This window comes from Nipponia nippon, unplaced genomic scaffold (assembly GCF_047370975.1).
Source record: "Nipponia nippon isolate SJK-2023a ecotype South Korea unplaced genomic scaffold, ASM4737097v1 scaffold_1, whole genome shotgun sequence".
Lineage (NCBI taxonomy): Eukaryota > Metazoa > Chordata > Aves > Pelecaniformes > Threskiornithidae > Nipponia > Nipponia nippon.
In genome coordinates, this window is record NW_028262290.1 from 79,093,852 (window position 1) to 79,120,686 (window position 26,835).

At 43.4% G+C, this 26,835-nt stretch overlaps 2 protein-coding genes across 4 annotated transcripts; both read right to left on the bottom strand.

The window, feature by feature from the left end:
- Nucleotides 1-1,224: 1,224 nt before the first annotated feature.
- LOC104018863 (carboxymethylenebutenolidase homolog) lies at nucleotides 1,225-15,950 on the bottom strand. Of its 3 annotated transcripts, none has more exons than XM_087736837.1 (6): nucleotides 15,885-15,950; nucleotides 9,886-10,108; nucleotides 7,049-7,156; nucleotides 3,313-3,455; nucleotides 2,214-2,305; nucleotides 1,225-1,530 (listed from the first exon to the last, which is right to left on the bottom strand). In XM_087736837.1, the coding sequence occupies exons 2-6, from the start codon at nucleotides 10,098-10,100 to the stop codon at nucleotides 1,351-1,353; spliced, it is 738 nt and encodes a 245-aa protein (XP_087592963.1). In that variant the 5' UTR covers nucleotides 10,101-10,108; nucleotides 15,885-15,950; the 3' UTR covers nucleotides 1,225-1,350. The 3 variants fall into 3 exon arrangements, with proteins under 3 accessions (XP_087592963.1, XP_087592953.1, XP_087592943.1); XM_087736827.1 differs by lacking the exon at nucleotides 15,885-15,950 and adding an exon at nucleotides 15,702-15,829; XM_087736817.1 differs by lacking the exon at nucleotides 15,885-15,950 and adding an exon at nucleotides 15,580-15,772.
- Nucleotides 15,951-17,163: 1,213 nt separating this feature from the next.
- Nucleotides 17,164-26,293, bottom strand: LOC104018862 (carboxymethylenebutenolidase homolog). The gene is made up of 6 exons (XM_009472049.2): nucleotides 26,158-26,293; nucleotides 22,318-22,531; nucleotides 21,545-21,652; nucleotides 19,515-19,657; nucleotides 19,020-19,111; nucleotides 17,164-17,343 (listed from the first exon to the last, which is right to left on the bottom strand). The coding sequence occupies exons 2-6, from the start codon at nucleotides 22,521-22,523 to the stop codon at nucleotides 17,164-17,166; spliced, it is 729 nt and encodes a 242-aa protein (XP_009470324.1). The 5' UTR covers nucleotides 22,524-22,531; nucleotides 26,158-26,293.
- Between the last annotated feature and the right edge of the window lie 542 nt (nucleotides 26,294-26,835).

The following is a 26,835-nucleotide window of genomic DNA, read 5'->3' on the forward strand; positions in this document are numbered from 1 at the left end:
CCCTACGCAGCCACCGCTGGCCACCGACTTGAACTGATGCAACGCGGAGATTTTTGTCGTATCATCAATGGAAAAATTACCTAACAAGATACATTAGGCAAAAACATGTAACATTTCTTCTTTAAGCAGCAACCCTGGTTTGTACGCCACACATTAAAATGCCCTGTCTGCAGATTGCATTGTACTTTTGAATTCCTAAACTGACCAGGAAATCATCTGCAGAGTTTCACGGAACAAAAGGTAATCTGAGAAAGTAGTACCCCATCCGAATAACCTTAGCCACAAATTTTGAATCAAGATATGCCTGTTTACGTCACCTGTTAAATACACATCTGCCACCAGGGTACGAGTCAAAAAAGCCTAGTCTCTCAAGATGAGCTTCACCAAACAATATATTTGTGTCCCTAAGTTTTGGGCTTGTGATTTATGTAGAACTTAGATGAACAGTGGCCATAATACACAAAGAGATTGATTTACCATTGGTCTAACTTATTTCAAGCATTAAGGAACTCTCAAGGAACTGAAGAATATTTCACAGCACATGACACTGCTAGGTGAAATCTGAGACTTCTTCAAAAGAACTGTCCTGGTTTCGGCTGGGATGACAGAGTTAATTTTCTTCCTAGTAGCTGGCATAGTGCTGTGTTTTGGATTTAGGATGAGAATCATGTTGATAACACACTGATGGTTTGGTTCTTGCTGAGTAGTGCTTACACCAGTCAAGGACTTTTCAGCTTCCCCTGCTCTGCCAGGTGCACAAGAAGCTGGGAGGGGGCACAGCCAGGACAGCTGACCCAGGCTGGCCAAAGGGCTATGCCGTACCGTATGGCGTCATGCTCAGTACATAAACTGGGGGAAGAAGAAGGAAGGGGGGGGGGGGACGTTCAGCGTGATGGCATTTGTCTTCCTAAGTCACTGTAACGCGTGATGGATCCCTGCTTTCCTGGAGATGGCTGAACACCTGCCTGCCGATGGGAAGCAGTGAATTAATTCCTTGTTCTGCTTTGCTTGCATGCCTGGCTTTTGCTTTCCCTATTAAACTGTCCTTATCTCAACCCCAGAGTTTTTTCACTTTTACTCTTCCGATTCTCTCCCCCATCCCACCGGGGGGGGGGAGTGAGCGAGCGGCTGGGTGGGGCTTAGTTGCTGGCTGAGGTTAAACCACGACAAGAATGTAATATGAACGTATCAATTAGAAACTACTGACAAAAAACATCTACAATATTCTGTTTGCTTTTTTCTTTAATTTCTATTTCAACAAACTCTCCCCTGCCATTTTCTAAAATGTGTTATCGAAAATCTCCAGTGTATTACATAATTGTGTTACAAATTAGTTTGCTTTCTCTCCTATTAAATGTATTTATTCAGCCAGTTGATCATATCCTTTCTTCCTTCCTCAATATAAGGCTTATCTTGAGGATTGATATCTTCCCTTCTGCGATGTACAAAACCATGAGTTTGTCCAGGATAAATTTTAACTTCAAAATCGACTTTGCAACTTTTCTTTAGCTTCTGCTCCAGCAGGGTGACCTGTAATATAGAGCATCGTACTAGTTATATTAATATAGCCATGTTCCATGCTGCCACTCCTCAGCTTATTCATAGTACAACTCCCTAATTTATCGTTCATGCTAGACACTAATAACCAAGCTCCATATGGGCATAACAAACAGTAAAATTATACAAAGAAAAACCACCTTTGCAGTAAGGGTCTAGAAAATTTGTTAGACTAGAAAGGCAGGTCCAACAATTTGCAAAGATATGGATATAACAAAAGTATTTCCTACATGTGAAATATATGACAATTTTAAATACACGACAACTGAACAAAAAGCTTCTAACAGGACAACTGTGGATGCAATTCGGCATATCCTACACTGTTTATGCGTTCCTAGGACCAATAGAAAACAAAGTCATACAGCAAAGGATAGCTCCCAGAGTACTCCAAAACAGCAATGGGATTTTGATAAAACTTTGTTACCTGGGTTACGAGGCATACTTTTACAAAAGAAAGAGACGTAAGGACAAAAAAAAAAAAAAAAAATCTAGTTTTCATTCTTTGCCTAGGTTACATTAGCGCTTCTATGTCTAGCTCCATTTTTCTGCTTATTTTTTGACCTTCAAGCACTATTATGAGGCTGAGTTTTGACTCCCAATTCAGGATTGAAATATAAACATGCAGAAATGAAAGAAGACGGAGGTTATTAGCATACTTGATGAAGGGGAATGAATTCATCTTTTTCAGCAAAAATGAAAAATGTAGGGTTCAGGAGATTGGATATATCATCAGAATCCTTGATTAGTCCTAGAAAACATAAAAGAAACAAGAAAAACTATTCAATTGACTTTTAAGGTGTCTGCTTCTGCAGTGAAAAGTTTTCATGTCTCATGCAATACGTAGCCATAAATATTAGCTTTACTTTCAAGACAGAAGAATACCCTCCTAGATTAAAACTCTATCTAAGCCAGTTTCTTTAGATACAGACTCAATATCTGAATTAATAAGACCTGAAAGATGCCTTCTGTGCATACAAGTTTGAGTTCTTTTGAACTGACTGGGAAAGTTCATGCTTCAGTAAGTAGACCAAAATTTGCATTCTGAGAATGTTAGCAAAGGGCAGCTCAGCTATCCTGGCTTCTTGCATAGAACATGGAAGTAAAGTTGGTGTTAAAATAACCTCAATCTAACTCTACAGAGTAGCTGGATCAACAATAGCACTCTCTGCTCCGAGGTGAAGTTCTAGCTCTGCAATATGCAGAACAGTAGTAAACAGGAAAAGGAAGCTAAACTGGAAAGGTGACCGAAGGACAATATGTCTGTCTGTCCAGACCTGAAATTAAGACATGGCTGCTATGACCCATTCTGAAACTAGGAACAAATATCCTCACCATCATCTTCTTTGCATAATATCCTTCCTACTCTGCTGAAAATAGAAGAGAACAGAATATTTCATTTCGAAGGGACCGACAACGATCATCCAGTCCAACTGCCTGACCAATTCCAGGCTGACCAAGCTAAAGCACGTTGTTAAGGGCATTGCCCAAATGCCTCTTGAACACTGACAGGCTTGGGGCATCGACCACCTCTCTAGGAAGCCTGTTCAGTGTTTGACCACCCTCTCGGTAAAGAAATGCTTCCTAATGTCCAGTCTAATCCTCCACTGGTGCAGCTTTGAACCCTTCCCATGCAAAATATCTCTCTTCATCAGCTGACAGCCTGATTTGAAGAAATAAGGCTAGATCAAGTACTTAAGCTACACAATATACATATGCATGTGTACCTGCTTGTCTTACATCTTTGTATTTACCTACCATAGAGAGATACACCAGCCTTCAATTCCGGGTATGTCATCATCAGGTGACGTACAGCAACACCACCCCAGCAAAAACCAACGACGCCCAATTTCTTTGCACCACACTGTTCCTTTAGGTATTTCAGGACAGCATCAGCTTCTCTGGAACATATAAGCAAATGCAAATTAAGCACCCATAGTAAAGCCAGTATTTGAAATATGAAAAGAAAATGTAGAGATACATGTAAGTGTCCCCATATCATGCTGCTACTATATTTTCTTTCATGTACTTTAAATAAATCATTATTTCAGACAAATATTAGGGGTTGCTAATGTGAAATCATCAGAAAGAGGAAAAACAGAACTGAATGGAATTAAATAAAAACGCAACATGAATAACATACATCGACAGAAACCTAAAGGGATGAAAAGCAGATGATTGACACCTACCTAAGAGTTAAAGCAGCTTAAAATTCTCTGAGAAGCAGGAGGAATTTTTGCTTTGTAATGTAGACAGAAAAAGTAATAAAAACCTCCTAGAGAATACTATTCATTAGACAGTCAAAATGCTGACAGTAACTGTAAGTTAGCATCTGAGATGTTTGCTGCAGGAAAGTCAATGTAACAAACATGGTAGGTGTTTTCAGAATTTACAATGTAGCTTGAAATACACCTCGCCCAGATGCTGCATTCTGAAAACCCCCATTTACCCCTGAAGCAGGTGTCACCACGCAGAGGCAGTAAAGAGAAAGTATTGGTGGCAGAGAGGTAGCAGTTAAGTCTTTTATATCACCTCAGAACTGTATTTTCAGCCCCAGTTCCTTGCCCCTGGGGCACGCAAGTTGTATACGCCGTCAATACATCAGCTTTGCAAATACCACATTATTTGCCAACACACAACCACACACAGAAGCAAATTAAGTGCCAAAAAATTATTTCTTCACCGGAGCCAACACTTGAAACATGAATCACCTGTAAGAAATGCCAGGCAGAGCCCAGCCCTTCCCTCCCATTGCAGCAGAGAGGGGACAGATTCCAAACTAAAAAGTGCCCACGACAACTGACCCCTCTGAGACAGGAGCTCTCTGGAAATGACTCAGTTATGTCTTCCATAACCTTCTCACCAAATAGGTAAGCCCAGCAACCTTCAATGTAGCTACTCCCAACAGCCCAAGAAAGACACGTGCCAGGAAGTTAGTTTGGTCTCTAATTAGTCTGACCCCTTCTCAGTATTGCCTTGGCAACAAATTCCTTCTGTGTTATTAAGGCAGCAGAGCACCTCTGCCACTGACAGGTCTTTGCCGATAAATGCTCAGGCAGTGCTGCACACGGGAGGGGAAGACATGATCTCTTCAGGGGCACGACTAAAACAACAGGAGACTTTACTTGCTAACACTAACAAGTTAAAATTTACCAACAGCTTAAATTCAAAGCTAACTGGAAGCCACGACAGGGCACAGATCACTGCCTGAGCTGTGCTCCTCAAGGACTGCTTCACATGTGAAGCACTAGCTTCTGTTTCTCAATGGTCCCTACAGATACATCTTCACTGAGGACATGAGGGTCATTTATCACACAAACAGCCAAATGGCTGCAGGGCACTACCCCTACATCAGGATTTAGAGGCCAGAAGATTCTAGTCCAAGTTACAGAGAAGAAAACACCTTTGCTTGGCAAAGGACCTTGGCATCCTGTAGCAGCCCGAGTTCACCAGCCCAAGAACACACCTGGTCTACAAACACTAGCAAAACCCTTTCAATGAAGAGCAGCAGTTGGTACTTGCCTATTATTTCAACTGTTCCAGCTGTCATTCTTCCTCCCCCCTTCAAATGTTTCATCTTGTTTGGTTTTGAGTCAAATTTGGGAAACCATCTGTCAGTGTCCCTTTTAGTCACAGAGTTTTCTATCGCTCTGCCTAGGACACACGCGCTAACAAAAGAGTCCCAAGGTGTTATCAGCAAGCTGAAGAAATCAGTCCTGCTCCTCTCCAGAGCCGTTGTGTTTCTGCTGTGAGGAGACATGATAATTTGGACCTGCCTTTGAGGAAGAAGCCCTTAAGCTACCTGTTAGATTCTCTCAAGAAAGAGCAAAACAAGAGGTGCTGCAAACACTGCTATAGTTCAGAGAGGCACCAGTAAAGTCTGTTGCAAAATCTGCAAGAGAAATCTAAAACAGGTATTATAGACTCCTTTACTAGAAGGAAATTATGAGTTAAAGAAACCAAAAGACATTAATATAACTGGGCTGATGTGCATCCAGGAAATCTGAGCAATCAAGAAAATGCCGACACTGCCAAATACAATTCAGCTATCAGTCAGCTACCCTAAAATGCAGGAAAAGGGATGCAGTTACACCAACAGCTGGACAGAACTGGAACCAACAGAGTTTCTTCAGCAGCGGTGCCAGGATAACATCTTTAGGAGCTAATGAAGATGTCCTTGATCCCACTAACTACACGAGCATATAGTCTGCATGTAAGTGCAGGCGTGTACCTTTCCCTTGGCCTTTGCTAAGCCGAGAGTTTGACTCCAAGGTTGTAGCAGCAAACAGCTCTATTCTCCCACTGCTACGTAGCTGTGCAGTGTCACTAAGGTGCTAGCAGAGGACTCTTGCCTCATGTTGTCCAAAGTTAGCATTTTTTTTTCAAGGCAGCCAACACACTGTGAGTTCAAATCACAGCAAACTTGGTCTTAAAAATCCTTCACAGTGAAAAGAAGAGGCTGCCTGCCGAATCTGTGTTCAGGGCCCTGAACACATCCACTCCTCCCTCCCCCAGGGGTTTGCTGCCAGGACCCAGGGTCATCCTAAAGATAGTGCAGGTAAGGGCTGCTCCCCTCCCTCTAGTGGTGACCACGGGGAGAGGCTCCCAGACAGCGCTGCGGGGCAGCCTCAGCAAGGGCTGACAACCCCGGCCTCCATGGGACTTGTTTTTAAGCTGAGGCTCTGCCGCTCGGCCTTGCTTGAGCTACAGCTCCGGCTCTGTCGCAGCAATGCCTGTGCCTGGCCATGGGCCCCGTTGACCCAGATGCCTGTCCAGATCACGGACGCACAGACTGACTTCCCGGCTTGGCCTCGGCCCTGCCGCATCACTACAGACCTGCCTGGTGATCACTGGGCTGTATCCGATACTGGTTAATGTCTCCGGACCTGCCCCTGACCCCAACTTCCTCATTCCCAGCTTGACCCGGGACCTGCCTCAGTTGACCCTGGCTGCCATCATTGTGGCGTACCACGGGACGGGGCCCTGGCACTGCCAGCTGATACTCCTCTTGGCTCCCAGCACCCTGTCCCCTAGGGAGCCACCAGCCCTCACTGCGCCCTGACAACAGATGATCCAGCCATCAGCCGCATGGGGCCAGTTACACCGTGGTGGGCAAGTACAACAGCGCAATCAAAAACTCTTTTCTTCTTTCCGTACAACATCTTAAAAGTATCAGTCTGTTACACCTGGCAAGACTCGAGATGAGAATTACACTTTCTCACTGTGTCACTGGTCATTTTTAAACCATGCTTTTTGAGGCAGAGAAAATAATTAGCAGTCTATGATATCATCATCAGATGACAAAACTCTTCACTCTGTTCAAGGCAAAATAAAAAGTCACTGATTCCATCTACTTCTAAGGAGTCATTAAAAAAAGGCCACCTTCACTGGTAGATTAGCTGCATCCAACCTCGAGGAAAAAAAAAAAAAGGGAATAAAAAAGCAGTATCTGATGTCAGCAGGCAATGTGATATCCAGCTCCCTGACATCTTACTTGCTTATTTTCCTGGCATCCCGAGTTTTCAGCCAATCATCAAACTTGGACCAGTCATCAGAAGGCTTCCAAGCTTCTCTTCCTGCAAAAAAATCTGGGCAGATGGCTCTGCACATACAGACACACACACAAAAAAAATCAAAATTGAATTAATTAATCACACACTGAGATTTTTTTGGCGCTTCATAGCATGGAAAGTTTCTATCCAGGCATAAATTTGTTTTGATTTCTTTTTCCTGAGAAAGTAATGTTTTTAAACATCAGTGTTTAACATAATTCTACAGAAATGCCTATGAGCTTTAGAAAACATGTATAGGTATCTCTATAGGCTTTTTTCAATGACTAAACCACACAATACGATTTGTGACACAAATCTGGAAAATATAAATATTTTTATTCCTAGTATTTTATCTGCTTTGAGTACATAATTTGAAACTACACACAGTAAAACAATAGATTATCTTGTAAAGGATGATCAAACTAGGTCCTGCTTACAACAATTTTAGATTTTGCATACAACGTAATACCATTTAACATAAATCCATCATTAATGGGTTCCATTTAAACAAAGACAATTACATAAAATAGTTCTTTACTACAGAGCACATCATGAGGCTTACTTAAGAGCTAGGAAAAAAAATAAAAACACCTGACGGACTGAGAAAGCAAAAAACAAGTGAAGGGAAAACACATGGGAAGAAAGGGAGGAGTGTTTTACTGCGGACACCGTTTGGTGACTGGAAAAAGGGAAGTACAGTAAGAGTCCACGCAGTACTAAAGAATTCCTGCATCACAGGGGTGCTCAAACCCCAGCTTGGGATGACTCCAGCTGAAACGTGTTGCGTGAGCAGCAGCAGAGCTGTGATGGTGCAGTCACCAGTGGACGCTACAGTCTCATCATGCAGAAGGAAACAAGCAGGGACTCTGGAGGCTGCCATCACTAGGTCACCCCCAGATCCTGCTGCCTCTTCTCCCAAGCCCAGCCCACAGGGAAGCAATGGGATCCCTGGGAAACTGCTGTCAGCTTTCACTTATTAAATGCCTTTGGCTCTCTCCCTCCTCAGACACACAGTATGTATCTCAATGATTATGGTGAAATGACCAGCTCAGTTTGGCCTAAAGCAGACCAAAGTATGTTGCAAGCTTTTTTTTTTTTTTTTTACTGTGCTTGATCATTTCTGTGAAAAAAACAGTGACATCCACAGCATACTTGTGTTTGGAAAGGCATGGGCAAAATCGCACAGCCTTTGGATAACTACCTGTCAGAAAGGCTACATATTGCTCTGAAAGTGAACCTTCCCAAGCCCGTGTAGAAGAACAGGTTCTTCCCCACTCAAATTAGCCTGATAAGACACTACAAGCCGTCAGTCTTAACGCGGTCTCTGAAATACAGCTCTCATAGCTCCTCATCCCATACTGCACTAGGAAAAATCCAGCTATTTTCCTCTCAATAAACATTGGTGCACCAGTTCAGCACCATCTTGAAGCAATCAATCAGGGAAGACACACATGGCCTCTCTTCAGACACTGCTGCCTGAAAACTCTCAGCTCTCCTCCTGCCTAGAGCAATGGAAACACCAGCCGCCTTCCCTTGACCACCGCGCTATTAGCAATACAAGTGGAGGGAAAGAAGGTATTACGAAAAGAAGCACAACATGGCATGAATCACAGGGAAAAATTACAGGAATTAAGGCAGTGTGGAGAAATACCAATTTATCAGACACTGGGTACTTTTGGCTGAGTGGACTCTTACTGTAATAAGGAAGCACACTGTCATACTAGCAATTTGCTAGTATCCTGCACAGCACGAGAGGTGTACATCCAGTCTCATGTTGAGAATGATAGCATTTGGTCACAAGACAAACATGCTTCCAATCATGGAGCAGAAGAGGGGATGTCAGGTCCTCAGGAAAGACAGTAGCAAGGAGCAGACTATAGACCAATTCATTGTTCCAGTGTATCAGAAAACCCTAATCCTCACAGAGATAGTATCTTTACATCACAGAGACATAGAGCTCCTTTCAGCTCCACAGACAGATCTCAGCCACGTGGCAACTGCCTGCGGATGCCTGACTTCCCTCATGCTCCATAGGCTGAGAGCATTAAAGGACCATCTCTCAAAACTAGCCCACTATAGAATTAAGTGGAGGTTTGCTTTTTGAAACTGCAGGCCAGTCCCAACCCTATATGAATGTTTGTAACGTATAATGCAAATGGAGTACCTTGCAGCATATCCAGTTATTGCAAGATGTTGCTGCATTTTGAAATTTAACTGCTATAGGGCACTGAAAATGAGTGTGAAAGACTCGCACGGGGGAAGGGGATTGTATTTAACACCCCATGTGTGCATATGAGTCATTCATATGCACATATTCAATGCGCATATATTTCAAATATGATATTGAATATGACACTCATTCATATTTCTGCTGATGACAATTTTTTAAAATCCCATCATATAATTTAGCTTGAATGACTGTTTATTTTAAAAAGATTTCTAAAAACAGGATACACATTTCTGTTCCAGAACACACTGTTTTTTGAAGCCATCTCACATTTTTGGGAAAATTATCAGAATCACTTTTTCCTGCATCGTGTTTTCAACATTCCATGCATTCTATGCGTGCAGTCACTTCTTCTGTAAACAGCCAAGTATGAAGAAAGCAGGCTGTACTCTGCAACATTTCACAGCAATGTTCCTTTGTGGTTTTGTATCATGGAAATATACCACTGAAACTGCCCTGGTAATAGTTTCCTCTCATGTATGGGAATAACAGTTCTAACGTAAGGCTAAAAATCATAGAGTGGGATTTCTTGGAGAAGAAAAGATTTCTTACATGTATCCATTAGCCGCAAGCATATCAGCCATGTATCTGGTGTTTGGGAGCTGCCATCCAAATATATCATGGATCACAATCACAGCTTTGTCTGTGCCGGCAGGTGGTTTGCAAACGTACGCCTTGATGTGCCCAACTTGCACCTCCTGCCCACAACCCTCATAGTCAAACCTGTCTCCAATACCACACGGGCAGGGCCTGGATTCATTAGCCATCTAGGAATCTGCAGGAAAGCAAAAAGGACAAACAGTAATATAATTTATTTGCAGTAACAACTGTGATTATGGGTCATAATCTTCATGCGGTCCCCACAGTCCCCTCCAGACACCCAATAATACCCTCTTGATGCTGCAAGGTTAGAAGTGAGAGCTCCGGGTGTTTGTTGTAAACAGGCTCTTGACACCAGCCCTCTCTGGTTTCCATAAATATTCACGAATTCCAGGTCAGTCAGCATAACCCAAGAGCGCGATAAGGCCAGAAGAAGGGTTTATGTCAGTCCACCATTCCCAGCTTTGTGCCTGGAGCAATCCGGCATGTGATAACTGCACTTCCATGTGATGCCCCCACACACTGTGCTTCATAACCACTCCTCTCATGTGGTCTTACAGCTCCTCCTCACAGGCTGGCACCTGGTAACCTCTTGCTGTGACTCCTGTGAGACCCCACTGTCAGTGTGCTACTTTTCTTACTTTTTCCCTTCAAGTTTTCATTGTGCATGTCCCCTTTCCCCTCCTCCATGGGGAAGCCAGGGCTGCTGTTTTTGCCTACATGCACTATGGCGGTCCCTTGTATCCCCTGCTGCATACAGCCCTTTCCCAGGGAACCATCGCTAACTGGCATCTCTAAAAGTTCTAATAAATCAACTCAAAGAAGGTAAATCAGCAGACGGTTTTCTCTGAGAGTTACACACTATGTAATCCGAACTGAGAGCGGTCAGAGGAATACACCAGTGTTGTGCATATAACATATCCTCATACATCACAGACAGGTAACTTCTCTAGAGGTATACATTTTAAAGGACAAACTGGAAACTACTCCATTTCTCCTCAAGTGAAGGAAGGTTTCCAAAGAGCTTATGACCTAAGAGGTCTTCTCAGAAGAATCCCTCAAGCTCAGCTTAATTTCTTCATCCTTTCAACTGGAGATAGGCCACTGTAGCAACTTTTTAAACCCAACTAACTTTTGGCGCCCCTTACTCTTACCCCTCCACCAAGCAGCAGGTAGTCACACACAGAGCCTTTTTTCTACCCTCGTCTGAGAAGCTGTTTAACCTAGCTCTGCCGCCACTCTTAACTGATCCAAATGGCACTGTTTGCTTATTAACGACAGCGAGTCTCTCCTCCCATGTAAATGCATGCACTGGAGCAATATTCCTTGGTCTGGCTGGTCCCCTTACTAAAATGAACTGCAGCATGCTGGCAATAAAAATCAAATGCACCCTTCAATGCTTTACTATTTTTTTGTTAGGAATATATCCTAATCATTTATCCCCTTCTAGATTTTCTAACTAATTCAAACAGATGTCAAATAAGACCTTCGATACACTTCCAATACTCCCTCCCCTCTTCAATTTCTCTGCTACAAACGTGTGTAACACAGAAAATGGTATTAAAAACAAAACAAGAAAACACAGTGAACAACAAAACATATTACTCCATATCCTGCCTCTTTACACCAGTTAAGCCCTCTTCACAGGACAACGCGCTTTGTGGTGATACACGGAGAGGTTCCCAGCCCCAAGAACTGGCCCCCTTAAGGACATCTCTCAGCAGTGCCTTTTTTGAACAAAGCTCCTCTCCTGACCTTCTGCAATCAGTCACCACATGATCTCCAAAAGATGCAGCTGGAGCTTAACTTGCCAGTTAGACTGACCGCAGCTTTGCCAGCATTGCGATGAGGCAGAAGTACTTTCTCCAAATCTCAGGCAAAGCAAAGGCATGAGACTTCCAACACACTCTGTATAACTGACCAGACTTAGAACAACCCTCCTTCCATCCTGCTTGCCGACTGTTTTCCTTCACAAGCAGTTCATCTGAGCGGTAAGCCGACAAAAATTGATTTCTATTTAAGTAAAAGACTTGTTTCTTTTAAAATAAATCTGTTTAAAAAAATACATGTTAAAATACAAGCTGTGTTTAAACAAAAATAACAGTATTGCCAATGTTTAATATACAAAAACAACATGCTGCATCAATAATTATTTTAAAAATGTAATGACTTGAAGAATGTTTACGAGTTATTCACAGAGAGGAGTAAATCGTCTTGTACTGCTGAGGCTATCCCTACAAACATGCCAAAATTCACAGCATCACCTTTCTTTGAACAGAGTGAATGCTTGGTAAAAAATACTAATTAAACTGACATGGATGCAGATTTTCAAAAGTACCTAAGAATAGTTCACAGAAGGGATTAACAGAGGTGTTGAGCAGACCATGAACAAAACACTTTTTTCTTCCCGCAGAATTTATCTGGTACAGCTAAGATACATTTAAATAAAAACTTGCAGGAACCCAGGATTTTAAAAGTTGCTTATTAACTGAATTCTAATTTTCACCTATATATAATTCAATCACCACAAATTTAATGAGCAGAAGCTTGTTAGTTTAGGAATCCGATTGTATTTCCAGTTTAGATCAGCTCTTTGCATCTGTGAAACATCAAATGAAATAAAGTTCAAACTTGTCTGTGGCTGAGACACATGAAGACTCTTAACGTATCAACTACTCAGGTTTGATCTCCACCTAGATATCGGCTGCATCGCCATCTCTTTTGACTTTTATTTCAAAGCTTTATGAAGTGTGAATTTCACCACAACTTTAAAGTACTGCATGCCTTGCCTTTTTTTCAAACAATTACTCACTATACTTTATAGTCTCCCAGTTTTAAACACTTTGTCACATTTCATCAAGCCCACACACGACATAGTTGCAGCCCGGATCTGGCATTTCCATTGCCTGGATTTACCCTTCCCAGTTTCAAGATTTAGGCTACCACATAAGCCTCCTCTATAAAATAAAATCCAGTGCTAAAACAATTTTGGTAAAACCCAGTTTAGGCAGAGAGTCCGATCTGTGAACTTCTCACGTTGCAGCCACAGCACAACAGCATCTGTGCTGTTCTCCCACCCAGAGTGGTGAGCCTGCGGCTACAGCATCAACACGGAAACAGGTAACAAGACTCAAAACAGCTCTAGTTTGAAACACTTCCGTGCCTTCTCCTTCATCCCTCTATTTATTCTTCCCATTGCTCAGAAACACCTCATCAGCCCTTTTGCTGCTTCTTCTATGCATGCCATCAAGGTGGCAACTCCCCGTCTTCTCATCCAGCGAGCTCTGAGCCTCAAGTGACAGGAGTGCCAGACACGAAACGGCAAAAAATGGTCTCCAAAAGAGTCTATACTGTAACAGAGGCTTCTCCTACCTTTAATGAGCGCTGGTGACGCTTGCATGGCAGAAGTTCAGATTTACTAGTTGCTGCTCTTCGAATGCTACTTCTTCAGTGATATATATTTGGGTTGCTTAAGATGCGTCCCCTCTCAATTGAGCTTCAGTTTGCTGAGTCATTTTAATGTGATTTTGCACTATTCGGCCAATCAAGTTTAAATAACAGAGAACTGCAAGGAGATTAACTCAGCATTTTGGAACTAATACTGTTTGTCACGGTTAAAACTCTCTTAAGCAGCTCAGCATACCTCTATTTATATTTGTTTGTATGAGAAAAAAAAGATCTTATGATGAGCAAGCGTAAACAGAATACCCTCAGGGTACAATTTAAATCATGCTTCTTCCAACTCATTGGCTTATCAAGTTTTAATGATATCCCAAGGCAATCTGATTTTGCCAGGTACAGGAGATAAACTGATAAACATTCAGTAGTGCAAAATAGAACGCAGGGTGTGACGATGTTGTATCACAACCAGGGCTCCCTCTGAATAACTCCAGAGCCCTAACACAGAGGTGACATTCCACCTTGCACCATAACCCAGCAGGCTACAGTGCCTTGCTGCACGCAGAGACAACATTCAGCAGCTTTGCTCGCCACAGCTTCCCACTTACTAGGAAGCCAGGTTTCCTCCGACAGTGGTGTATCATTACCGCAGCATTTGACAGACACCATTCAGAGTGCTGATTATTGTAATTAGAGCCAAACCCCCTAAAAGCCTTCTTCATCACAATCAAGGAGAGGGGCCCCATCTTGTGGACATCTCCTGGAGCGAGGATGGCTGCAAAGCTGTTAAACACAGTGCTTCCGATGCAGTGCTAAAAAGCTACCTATGACAGGGATCTGCATCTGCAAGATCTTCGCCTAAACTCGAGTTATGTCAAGGCTGAGCAGCTAGGGGTTATGCGCAGAAAACGCCTTCTTTTTTCTCCCGAGGCAAACCATCCTCCCCTTTCTGCAGGCGTGAGGAATCCTGCCTCAATACAGCTTTTAAAGACCTGGAGAAAAATTTACACGCTGCCTGCAAACTCCTTACCTGTGCACTGAGGAGGGGGGATGAGGGCAGAGGGGAATGAACCGGGAGGAGGTCAGGGCATCCGCCACCACCATGGTCAACCAACCAAGCCTGGGAACAATTTTATCAGGGACCCCAGAAGCCGTGGCACCTGTGGCCACATGCTGTGAATGGCCGGAAAGCCTGGATACCCAGCATGGCTGGGGACACCCTGGGCCGGCCCTGACGACCCAGGGCTCAGCACATTTGCAGAAGAGTGCGGGCAGGCTTTCACACCTCTTCTATAAAAGCTGTTTACACAACCTGCAGCCGCATCCCACACATGCTATCCCACAGCTACAACACCCAGCTCGTTAGCTTCATCTAAGGAGGCTCCCCACTGAGTGCTTGTTTTTAAGAAGCCGTGTAGTATTTAGGAAAACAAACAGGAGAAAGCTGTTGTGCATGCAATGCGTGTTTCTAGCCCACTTCAAATAGGTTTTTAACACCAAAAACGCAACTGGCGTTTTTCAGTTCAGGACCAACTACAGCAGACACTGTTTTCCCAGCTCCCTCAAATTTATATTTTCCTGATTAGCAAAACCTTCATCGTGCTTGCCCCTCATCTCTTACAAAAATGATGTTACATATGGCGCTGCCTTCACAAACCCACAATACCCAGCGGATTTTTCTGAGGTCACGAAGGCACGCAGGGACGGGAGCGGTGCCAAGGGCCCAGAGCTCTCCTTGGGGTACGTGGGCACGCTGCAGGACCAGGACCCGGGCGTTTGGCTACACAAGACACAGCTAGTGACCTGGTACGGCCATCTGGGGGGACACGGGCTAACACAGACTTGGGTTATCACACAGAAAGCAGCCAGTTGGCACGGAGATTTTGGGGGTCAGAGGAGGTTTGGGGTTGAAGGCGCCCCTGGAAGTCACCTCATCCAATCTCCCGCCCTCGGCCAGGTCAGCTTCTAGACCAGACCGTGCCACTCAAGGCTTCACCCTGAGGGGTTCTGAAACTCTCCACCGAGGGAGATCCCACCACTTCTCAGGGCAGGCTGCTCCACAGCTTGGCTGTGACACGCCCTCCCCTCCTCCCAGCCCAGCACCGCCCCTAAGGCCTGCTGCCTCATCGCCTTCCCCTGCGCCCTCCTGACAGGGCCCCCTCCACCGACCCCGCACCCCGCGAAGCCGGCAGCAGCCCGGGATCCCCTTAGCCTCACGGCCCGGCCGCCCCCCGTCCCCGGCCTCGCCTCGCCCCGCGGCCTGCAGCCGCAGGCGCCGCCCGCCTTCGCCCCCGCGTTCCAGCGCCTCTCTCGTCCAGCGGGGCCCAAGCCGCCGGCGGCTCCCCCGCCCCGCAGGGCGCAGCCGTTACCGGTCGCGCCCGCGGCCTCTCGCCCGCCCGGCGCCAGGCGCGCAAAGGGCGGGGGCGGCTGCCGGCATCCGGGGCGGGGAGGGCTCCCGGCCGCAGGCGGTGCCCGCCCGCAGGCGCCTCTGCCCCGCTGGGCGCACCGCGGCCTCACGCTGCGGGGTCACGGCGGGCCCTCTGGAGCGGTACCGGCGGCGCTGGGAGGGCTGGGCTGCGCTGCCGGCCCCTCGGGAGCTGGGGGCTGCCGGCAGGGAGCGCCGCGGGCGGCTGGCCCGGCCTCTTGGGGGAGGCGAGGCCTGCAAGTGAAAAAGGTGACGGCGGGGGATTGGTAGCGCTTCTCGAGGTCCGCCAGTACCGCCTGAAACCTGGTCTAGAGTCACAGAGCACATCCAGGGAGGCACTTGAAAAAAAAAACCCACGTATTTTTCTTTTACCCTTCTGTCTCGGTGTCAGAGGAAGTTTATTTCAGCAGGCCGGCGTGTGGAGCAGGACGCTTGGTTGCGGAGCGTGGGGCTGCTGTTGTCAGCTTTGCAGAAGCACGGCACCCCAGCAGGAAGGTCGCCACTGGAGAGGATACCCCTGTGCTCACAACAGGGCACCTCCCTTGGCTATAGCACAAGGCTTATATTTTCCACTTCAAGTTTCATTCTAACTACTGAACATCCACCATCACCATGTCTGTAGCGATACCTCCATCGATACAGCTGCCCAAAAGGCACAGACAGACATGCCACACAGATACTGACTGGCCACACAGGTACGCAGTGGTGGACCAGAGAGCTGAGCAACACACAGTTTGTACAGTGCCTGTAACACCCTAACTTCTCTCCTTCACATCAGTATTGTTTAACATAGCCGGTCTGTTGAGGTATGCAGACAACCAGCATACCGTGACCCTATCATTAGGCTGATAGGATAGCAATGTGTGAAACTGTCAAACATTCCTGGCACCAAAGGGAAAGTAATAGCCATGCAGATAGCTAGCCTTGATGTATGGCTACATTTACAAGGCAATAGTGTGAGAAACTGCAGATGTTGTAGAAAATGAAAAGGACCTCTGAGTAAACACGAGTTGCCAAGTCATTACCAAGGCAATGAAATAAAAAAATGCCAAAAAAAAAAAAAATCTTCTTTGCATCAGGATGAAGTCATGCTCACTCTCACTACCATAGACAAATGGGTAAACAATATCATTACTATTGATATCATAATGCAGAATAATGAAGCAAATACAAAGCAAGATAAATTCAATCAGCTTTTAATGCCTAATCATCCTTTAGTCCAACTTTGATTTCACAATCTTATTTAAATCTTGTAAAAAAATAATTAAGAACTATAAATTAAGTTGTTCCTACTTTTGTTTGTGACAATTTTCAAAGCCAGATGGTTTTCCCTTTACCATTTTCTCCTCTAAAATTTAATTAAATCAAATAGTGATCTTGAAGCCTAGTGTTACTTTATGCTTCTGTCAAATAAACATTTTGATCCAATCAATCATATCCTTTCTAGCTTCTTCAATATAAGGCTTATCAGCAGGTTTCATATCTTCTGGCTTCAACTGTGCAAACCCATGAACTTGTCCAGGATAAACTTTAATTTTATATGCAACTTTACAGTACTGTTTCAACTTCTCCTCCAGTAAAGTGATCTGTAAAAGAAAGCATTCTTCCATTATATTGCGGCTTTTGTTTAAGTCTGCCAAACTTTCCATTTCTTATATCACTACATCTTTGTCTTTTCTCGACTGTCACACTTGAAGCAGGTTCTGTTGCTCAACGGATGAGAAAACCTCTCTTTGGCATGTAAGACTGAAACATTTTTAAAAAGTCTAGGTGACTCTGAGAACCTCAACAGTTATTGCAGAGATGATTTGGTAAATCTCACTGCCATAAAGGAACTGGTGCACTTCCATTCAGGGACTTAATATGGCTTGTAACCTAATTTTAAGCTCTGATCTTGAGAGAACACATTCCCTAATCCTCAGTGACTCTCAGTCCGAAATATTTTGATAGGCTTAGTAACAGAGTTTAAGAAAACACAGGGTTTGGTTTTTTTTTAGTTTATCGTATAACAAAAAGACACTGCTCCTGCACAATCTTGTGATAAGGACACACATATTCACACAGAGAGTACTAATCATGTGATTATGTACCTGTATACACATGTAGACACATTTTTGTGCTCATTTCCATTAAAAAGTCAGAAAATAGGAGAATGAACACTTACTTTGCCCCTGCAAGCTTAATTCTACCCATTGTGCAGATTAGAGACAGGACTGTAATTTATTTCATGTTCACATTTTTTTTTTTTCCCACAGAGCCCTTAATTGCTCAGTGCAGAGAAAAATTTTGAGGATTTATTTTTTTTTAAACGCAGGAATTTTTCTTACACAATCTGCACAGGTAGCTCAGAGAGAAAGCTTCAGGAGAAAAAGGTATGGTTTCAGTGTGTAACACATGATGGAAAAAATGTATTTATGAAAATTGTGCCCCTGGGAAAAAGACACTTTCACCAGAAAAAGGGGACAGGGAGTGAAGATTTTGTTCTCCTGTGCAGAGGAGACACATATTTGAGTACAGATCAGCATGCTGAATAACACAGCAGGAAATACCAGTTGGCTTCTGCATTCCCAGAGCACGCTACCAGTTCCCCAGTGAGACCCTACTCTTACACAACCACCTGTGCTAGGGGTGGTGTGTTATCCTTGTCACTGAAGAGAAAGAAGTTATGCACAGAAGAGGGCACCAGTTTCCTACCCATGCATTTACCCAGCCTCTCAGGTACGCTTACAATAGGGGCTATATCAGAATATAGATGGCAGCCAGGAGTCAAAACAGAGTCCGCAAGTTGTCATCGTCTTAGTTAAAATTCACGCCCACTCTTCTGACGCAGTTCATTTTGTCTTCTTGTACCAAAAGCAATTGGTCATTGGTCCACATCATCAGAAAGTTCAGTTACTAGGCTGAAATTATTTTTTCCATTCAAAGTCCAAATCCAGCGGTTTAACTACCTGTTCTCTCAACATAGCAGCAGTATCCAAGTTTTTGAGATGTTAGGCCCATACCAGTTGGATCTCCCTGCCTAGTTTCACACACTGCTTGTCCAGCCACTCAGAGACCGATGACTGGTCTTTACTGCATTTCTCACCTCAAAAAAGCAGTTTCGAATAACCTAAGCAAGATATGGGGGAAGTTGAAATATAAGCAAAACAATCCAGCCTGTCTGAGTTTTCGTATCTGAAAATGGTTTCTAACAAGCTAGGATTTCTGTGTGGGATAAAAGAACTGTGGGAAAAGAAAAAACATTTCCAGTACCACAGCTTACCTGATCATAAGAAATAGTGTGGTCTTTCTCACCAAAAACGAAAAACGTGGGATTTAGTAAATTGTATCTTTCTTCAGAGTCCCTAATTATTCCTATAATGTTTTTGAGAAACAGTCTGTTAGTGAGGTTAACGTTCTTGCAAGATAAATGGCAAATTAAAAGACAAAATTTCTGTTTACTCGTTATGTACATTTTTTAGATCAGGACAGTTTCTATTTGGATGGAGAAAAAAGCATTTGGAAAATATATTTCCCCACTCCCCAAGCACTAAAAAAAAATTAGAAAATTACTGTGCAAAAGGAAGCAATTTCTTCTGGTTTAGAGCATTCTTAAATTTTTGTACCAATATAGCATATTGCTGCAATAACCATAATTAAAATCTGCAACTCACCTCTGAGTTGAGTATTTACAGAACTTGTTACAAAGCAATAACTAGACTTACAAACTACGCATAGTCATGTGAACCCATGTAAGTTTTTATGTGTTCTACACTACCATAGAGGGACACCCCAGCGGTTAATTGAGGATTTTTCAGCATCAAGTGATGTACTGCCATTCCACCCCAGGAAAACCCAACGATACCAATCTTCTTTGCATCGCATTGTTCCTTTAGATACTTCAAGACAACATCAGCTTCCCTAAGACATATAAACAAAAGTAAACTAAGGAATCTATTGCAGAATCAATACTTGACAATTTAAGAAGTAAATTAAAAGAGATACATGACACTTTCTGCGTCTGCGCCCCCAATCATTTAAAACAGAATACTTAAAAAACACTTTTCAGCATAGAGCAGTGGCTTCTATTTTTAAACAGGAGTTAACATCTCTGGTCCTAGTTTAGGGAAGTACAGGTGTAGGTAGTTAAATACTTACCTGAATTGTGACCTGCTCCTTTGTTTTCAAAAGAAGCAAATTTTTAATTGAATCACTTTGTCTAGGACAGGTCAACTAAAGACAAGACATATCTGCAAGCAGAACAACACCTTGCATTATGGATTGTAGGAATAGATAAGCTTCACTGTGCTATCTCTATGGAGTCCGCCTATTTAGATAAAGATTTATCTTGAGTATGTTATTCCTGTTGCATGAGTTAATACTAAAATATCCTACCAAGCCCACATGCAATAATACTATACTAAAGTAGCAATTATTCAAAATTAAACTGTCAGTAACTATAATGTTTAAAAAAGCAGGTATTGCATGAAGTATAATGCAAAAAATATGCAAATTGTTTTTAACATAGGCCAGAGCAGGTCAATTTTTCTTTTTAATTGCTAACTCCTTAGCTCTCAATAGTTTTATCTTCTTTGTTATCTACAGAGTTTTAAATTAATTTTAAATGCAAACCGCATATACTAATAACTATATTTTCAAAGATTTTGCACATTAGTATGGTCATCACAGGTTTGGTTAGGCTGACAAAAAAGCAGTACGAGAGTGACACAATCAGGAGATCGTGTCCTAGGCCTGTAGCGTGTGCGCTGTGAATGGATGAGCTCTCTCAGGTTTTATTGGTTTGGAAGCGTACTAAGTCATGGGTGTGTTGCCTTCTTTCTGGTCTGAAAGAGCAACGGATCTGACCTCGAGGGCAGCTACAAGTGAACCATCAAGAGACAGCACAGGCATGTCCTTGAGGTCTTAATTGTTTAAGACAGTGCCCACATATCTGCGCACTCTTTGGAGTAGGATTTTTTACAGGTTTAGTCATTTGTCTTTTCAAAAAATTCGGTCACAGCTTCTGCAACTATATGGTCAGAAGCTTTGCTGAGAGATGTTGAAGTTAGGCTGTGACCACTGGGACCTCTTGAAAGGGTCAGAAGAATACTTGTGGCTTACGGATGATAGCTGAGTAGTAGGGTGTCACTGCCTCAGTATCATCTTCTGAAGTTTCAGGCTGTGGTGATAGATGCTGAAGAAACAGTAATGCCTCCCGTAATTCAGGCAAGCCTTGCTACAGGCACTGCTAGGCTCTACAGATAAGTGGGCACTCTATTTCACATCGAGAAAAACAGTATAGTTCATCAGATGTATCTTAGGTTTTGGGCAGTCTTGCCAATTTTGATCTAGCACTGCTCAGGAGAATATCATCTGCACCTATCATTATCTACAAGGCGGAAAGCAAGATGGGCAAGTGGCAACTGGGAGATAACATGAGCACTTGTGGAAGAGTTTTCTTCCTATCTTGATGAACTGGAGGCAGAATCAGCACTTGTGGGTGAGAGTGGTGGGTACGTCATAGCCTGTGAAACACTGGCTATGAGCCTGTGCAGCCAGTATGACATAGAAAAGGGCCCAGGAAAACCAGATAGGGACAATAAGCAGAGTGATGGACGGAGCAGATGATCCTTTCCAAATCCCAGCCAAGACAGAACCACCCAGAACCGCAGAAGAACCGCCCAGAATAAGCACTTGTGTGCGTGCAGACAGCTTGCCCTGCTGTGAGCTGCCCCTTTTAACATTTCATACAAATTCCCCTCATTTGCTGGATGCTTTTTAAAGTTCCAGTACAAATATGCATCTTACTTGTCTACTTTCATAGGATCATGATCTTTCATCCAGTCAGCAAAGTCAGCCCAGTGATCAGTAGTTTTCCAGGGGTCTGTCCCCTTGAAGAAGTCTGGGCAGATGGTTCTGTGGGAGACATGGAACCAAGTCAACTTTCATGTCCAGGTGAGGAGAATCTGTGGATGTCTAAATGTCTCCTAATGTCTTTTCTACTCCAGAGTACACATCTACATGGTTACTATCTTAATCATATTCTACTCATCCTGTTCTGGCAATCAGCAGAGCTAAAAGTATATATCTTTCTATGAAAAAAAAACCAAAAAAAAACAAAAAAAACCCCACAAATAAACTCTTATTATTTCCTTAAACATACTTAATACAAAAGTAAAGGGATTAACCAACCCTCCTGATTCTGTATAAACACATATATCTCTCTCTGCTAGTAAAAGCTAAAGCAACTGTTCAAAAGATTTGGTTCTGAAAAGCTTATACAGCTTAAAGATAGATACCAATGTTTATCTTTTAATCAGCCACACTGCCACATAAGCACAAACACTGGCACTTCATGACTCTCCTTGTGGCTTTGTGCTCAGGTAGCCATTTTTGATGGGTCAATTTTAGTAGCTTTGGTGGCCTCATGGGAATATTTTGTCCCTTTGCATTTTTATTCGCTCAGACTGAAATGGTATGGTTGCCCTATGTGTATGGGAAACATCATACACCATGCTTAGCTTTGGGCCTGGTGATCTATCAGTGCATTTAAGAGGAAGAGAGGAAAGACAGTTGCTTACATGTATCCATGACCTGCAATCAAATCGACTATGTATCTAATGTCTGGGAACAGCCATCCAAATATATCATGAATCACAATCACAGCTTTTTCTGTGAAAAAAGATGGTCTACAAACATATGCCTTGATGTGCTCAATTTGTACTTCATGTCCAAGGCACCCATAGTGAGATCTTTCTCCAGTATTATATAGGAAAGGATCAGCCATGTGGAAACCTAAAAAAAGAAAAAAAAAAAAAGAGAGCAAGAAAGTCAAAATAATTTGTTAACACAAATTATTAAGGGCAAATAAAGGCAAATACAATCTGCAGAAAGTAGTTCAATAATTTCTGTAAATAACATTGACATCCTTGTCTGAAAGAAGAAAGTAGGAAAAAGCAAATGCAATGTTCCAGTGCAGAATGGCTCTTAGTCCGTTATGTGTTATTAAGCTGAGAAGGAAAAGAAATACCAAAAGCAGAGTTATAAAATTACAAACATGCACATGTCAGTTCTGGCTCTCATGTCACATTTGTTTTGCTCCCATGCCACTCTGTCAGCACTGGTGTGAAGTAGTACGGCTTCAGATGTCACTCTCTCCCCAGGCATGGGCCCGTCACTCGTGCCTTCATGGGGAATCCCATGCTGGGTTCTCCGAATTATGTGATGGGTAAGGACCACAGCACTCAACTGCTACAGAAAAGTACAGTGTTCGGTGCTTCTCTCAGTGCTGGCGCCTGCTAGCTAATCTGTGCTTTCGGCAGCAGCATCACAGCTGTTCTGGGAGCCGATGTGTCAGGCGCAGTTGGTGAAGGACTGCGGTACGGATTTGTAAATGAGATTCCAATGCCTTGGGCCCATGTGCCCTTGAAAGGAATGGTAAGAAAACAAGCAGACATGCAAATCTCATTCAAAATATGTGAGAGTATTTGGTTTTGTCCCTTCTCCAAAAATAGCAATTACAGACAATGAGCCAGTAGCTGTGCTAGAGAGATTAAAGTCAAAAGTTGTGCTGACTCTCTGTGTCAGCTTGGAAGGGACTCTGTGCAAAAAGTAGAATGTGATCCTGTAATTAAAAGTAGTGTTATAATGCATCTATACAAGGAATCCAATTAAGTCTGCAGGGGCAGTGTTAATAGTAGCATTTCCTAGCCATGTACTGACTTTGAAACTGTCCTTGGGGGTGCAGTACACACACCCACATATACATTATGACCATCTCTGCGTCATCATTTCTATATCAGCCTATTATTTCTGTTTGCGTTGTAACATGTACTTTGGAAAACGATCTAGTCTTCATGGAAGTGCGGCAAATTCTGGTAAAAATGTATACTTTCCTCAGCTCTCCATTAACCACAGCAGCGGAGAGCGAGGTTTCACTGAGTAATGGGAAATTTCGCCTAGGCAATACGGACACATTTGGAGCCATGGTGCAGGCAGACTGAAGAACAGAGAGCCGATGCCGTAGAGACTCACCGCTTGCTTATGCCTTACACAGAACTTACAGCTTACACGATTAACACAGGCTCAATAACAGCATCCAAATTTTATATGTATGCTCAGGATAATCAGCCTTCCCCATGTATAGTCCAGAGACGCTGTTCTTCCTCATCCTCTCGCAGCCCTGGGGCTGCTGTCAGCAGATCTGGCAGGGCCAGCACTAAGTTGGAGCAAATATGCTTGATTACAACCGTAACCCCTGGGTGATACAGGAACTGGGCGAATGTGGCTTTACTGCTAGAATCAAGCTGCTTCAGAAATAGCCATGAGGCGGATGATCTCACATCATGAGTAATCCCCTGTGCTGATAACTGAGAGCTGATTACGTTTGTTAATTTTTCTCCCACCTTTCTCAACATCTGAATGTCAGGGTTGGTGCTAGGCAGCATTAAATAGCCTGATCTTCAGGACGAAAACCTCCATTGTTTTGGCATAGAATCATAGAATCGTTAAGGTTGGAAAAGACCCTTAAGATCATTGAGTCCAACCGTTAACCTAGCACTGCCAAGTCCACCACTAAACCATGTCCTTGAGCACCACGTCTACCCGTCTTTTAAATACCTCCAGGGTTGGGGACTCAGCCACTTCCCTGGGCAGCCTGTTCCAGTGCCTGACTGCCCTTTCAGTGAAGAAGTTTATTGGATGAAAGTGGAAGTTGTAACATGCATGGGAGAGTATCTCCCAGTTTAAGCCCCCCATAACAGGTCTGAACATGCTTGAGAGCTGTCTGTTTATGCAAAAGTATTCCTACCTCTGTTTTTTTAACCAAAGATGAATGAGCTTGTTCAAGTGTGAGAGATTGCCTGCAGAATTCACAGGCACTCTCAAAGACAGCTACCACCACTGGCTCCTGAGACGGCAGCTACGATCTTACCCCACTAAGGTCCTTTGTTCAGAAGGGCACAACCCGTGGCGTTCCCTTCAAGGAAGTTATGTTTAGCAGGCATTAAGCTTTGCAATAGCTGTGAAACAGCCTACTGCCTATCTGTTGGTTGCTTCCCAGAGATCATTTCTTTGGCCTGTCTTGATTGATGCCTAGCCAGCTGGCTCTCCTCCAGGCACCAGGCTGCGGAGAACATTAGTAAATAGTCAGCCACACCTGAACTGCTTAGAAGTCTTTGATGGGATCCTGTTCAGTCAGAAGCTTTATTTGTTCCCGCCCAATTTGTCCCATGCAACACGGTGTGGCAAAGCAACAAGCTAGGATATTTCCTACCTGTCCAGTCTCACCTCATTCCCTCTTCCCACCAATTTCATCCATTACACTTTTCCTTTTCCTGCTTTCCCCGTGGCATCGTTCCAAGCAGGCAGCATCTCGCCTTTACGCCCCATTCCTCATCACTGAGCTCCAGCACAGATGAGACACGGGGTCTGGCGTCAAAGCTAGGAACAGGGGAAAAACTGACTGCTGCCAACAGGAAAAAAAAGAGTGATATCCATGAGTCCACTGTCAGCCTGCTGCTCGTTAAGAGAAGGCTTTCTTATAGCTTCTTCTCATCGGTGGTTCTGTTCTTCATTGGGTGTCTCGATACCATTCAGCTTTCATGCAAATAACATAAAAACTGAGGAGAGTTATTTATTATTATCACAAGGCAAAGATGGGCTCCCTTGGGTGGTAGGACAGACCCAAACTATTACATTTTTAGGGAGCAAAAATCACATGGTTAAATCCTGCTGAGTCTTAGTTTTCAACAGGAAAAAACAAATCCCTACTTGGGAGGTGGGGCGAAAAATCTTTAAAAAAACAATCAGGTAAAACAGGGGCAAAGATAGTCCTAAGGATGATCCCACTTCTCAGAAAGTGAGTATGAGCACGTGATCTCAAAGTGCTGTGCTGTTTGGCAGGACCTTGGACTAGTGATGCCAAGATGTGACATCTCTGCCATCTTCCTGGGTCCAGTGATAACATTTTAAACTCCATCAGTAATTTATTTCAATGGTAAGTGCTCCAATGGACCAAACAAGGAAAAGAATGGGAATTCATTACCATAAGGGCAAAAGAAATTATTATGATCCTTAATGTGATCTTGCTACCAATGGATGTAAAATGGTTACCAGTGTCCTCAGAACTATTGCTGTGCCACAGCTTGCAGCAAGCACTCAAAATGAAATCTAGTCTTTCCCAAAGTCGACAACCTTTATCTTCATCTTATCCACTCCCTAATACTTGTCTTTGTACATTTTTTTATGGAAACCAAAATAAAAGTCTCTCTTTAAAGGAGTGGTTTTTGCTGAATGTTTCCAGCCTTTTCAAAGAGCTATACCTAATTGCTTAGCAATTTCAGATTTCTCCCTTTCAAAACAATTAAAAGCCTTTCTCTGCTGCCAACTCAGTCTTTGTGGACCAGTTTGCCATCACATACCTGGAGTACAGGATCCTGTTTTAGCCCAGCTCGCTGCTTCTGCTCCAAGAGATACCAGCTAGATTTCTCTAAACATAAGAAGAAGAAAACCAGTTCTGTTGACAGTTTTGCTCCTGCTGCTGCCCATCCAGTTTCCAGGCGCTCTTAAACTCTTCTGCAGACTTTGGGATTGGGAGGTGAGGAGGAGAGGCTTAGCACAGGAGTCATCCCAACTGGAAGGGGTGGGGACAGATCACGCAGAGAGGCAGGGTGCAGCAGGCTCCACATCAATTGCCTTTTACTCCACCTTTTATTTATTTATTATTTAAGGAGTTTAGAAAGCAAGATGCACACAAACGCTATACTGCACTTTTTTTTTCCCATGTCTCTAAATATGTGTAATTCCTAACAAAATGGTATGGAGAAGTTAAAACGAGGACTGCTGAGTCTTCTTACCAGCACACTTCAGTTTTCTGGGAAAAGTTCCTCTCCAGACTTGTACACTACAAAGCAAATGTTGTGTGTGATGCGGCCATTTAAGACACTGCAGAATCTTTGGACCTCAGCATTTATAGCTGAGACATTTAGCATCAGTGGTGCATTTGCTGATGCATTGTTAAATTCAGAGATGCATTTTCTTATAGAATATACATGCACTTTTATTGTCCATAATAAACATCTTTAATGGAATTTATGCCG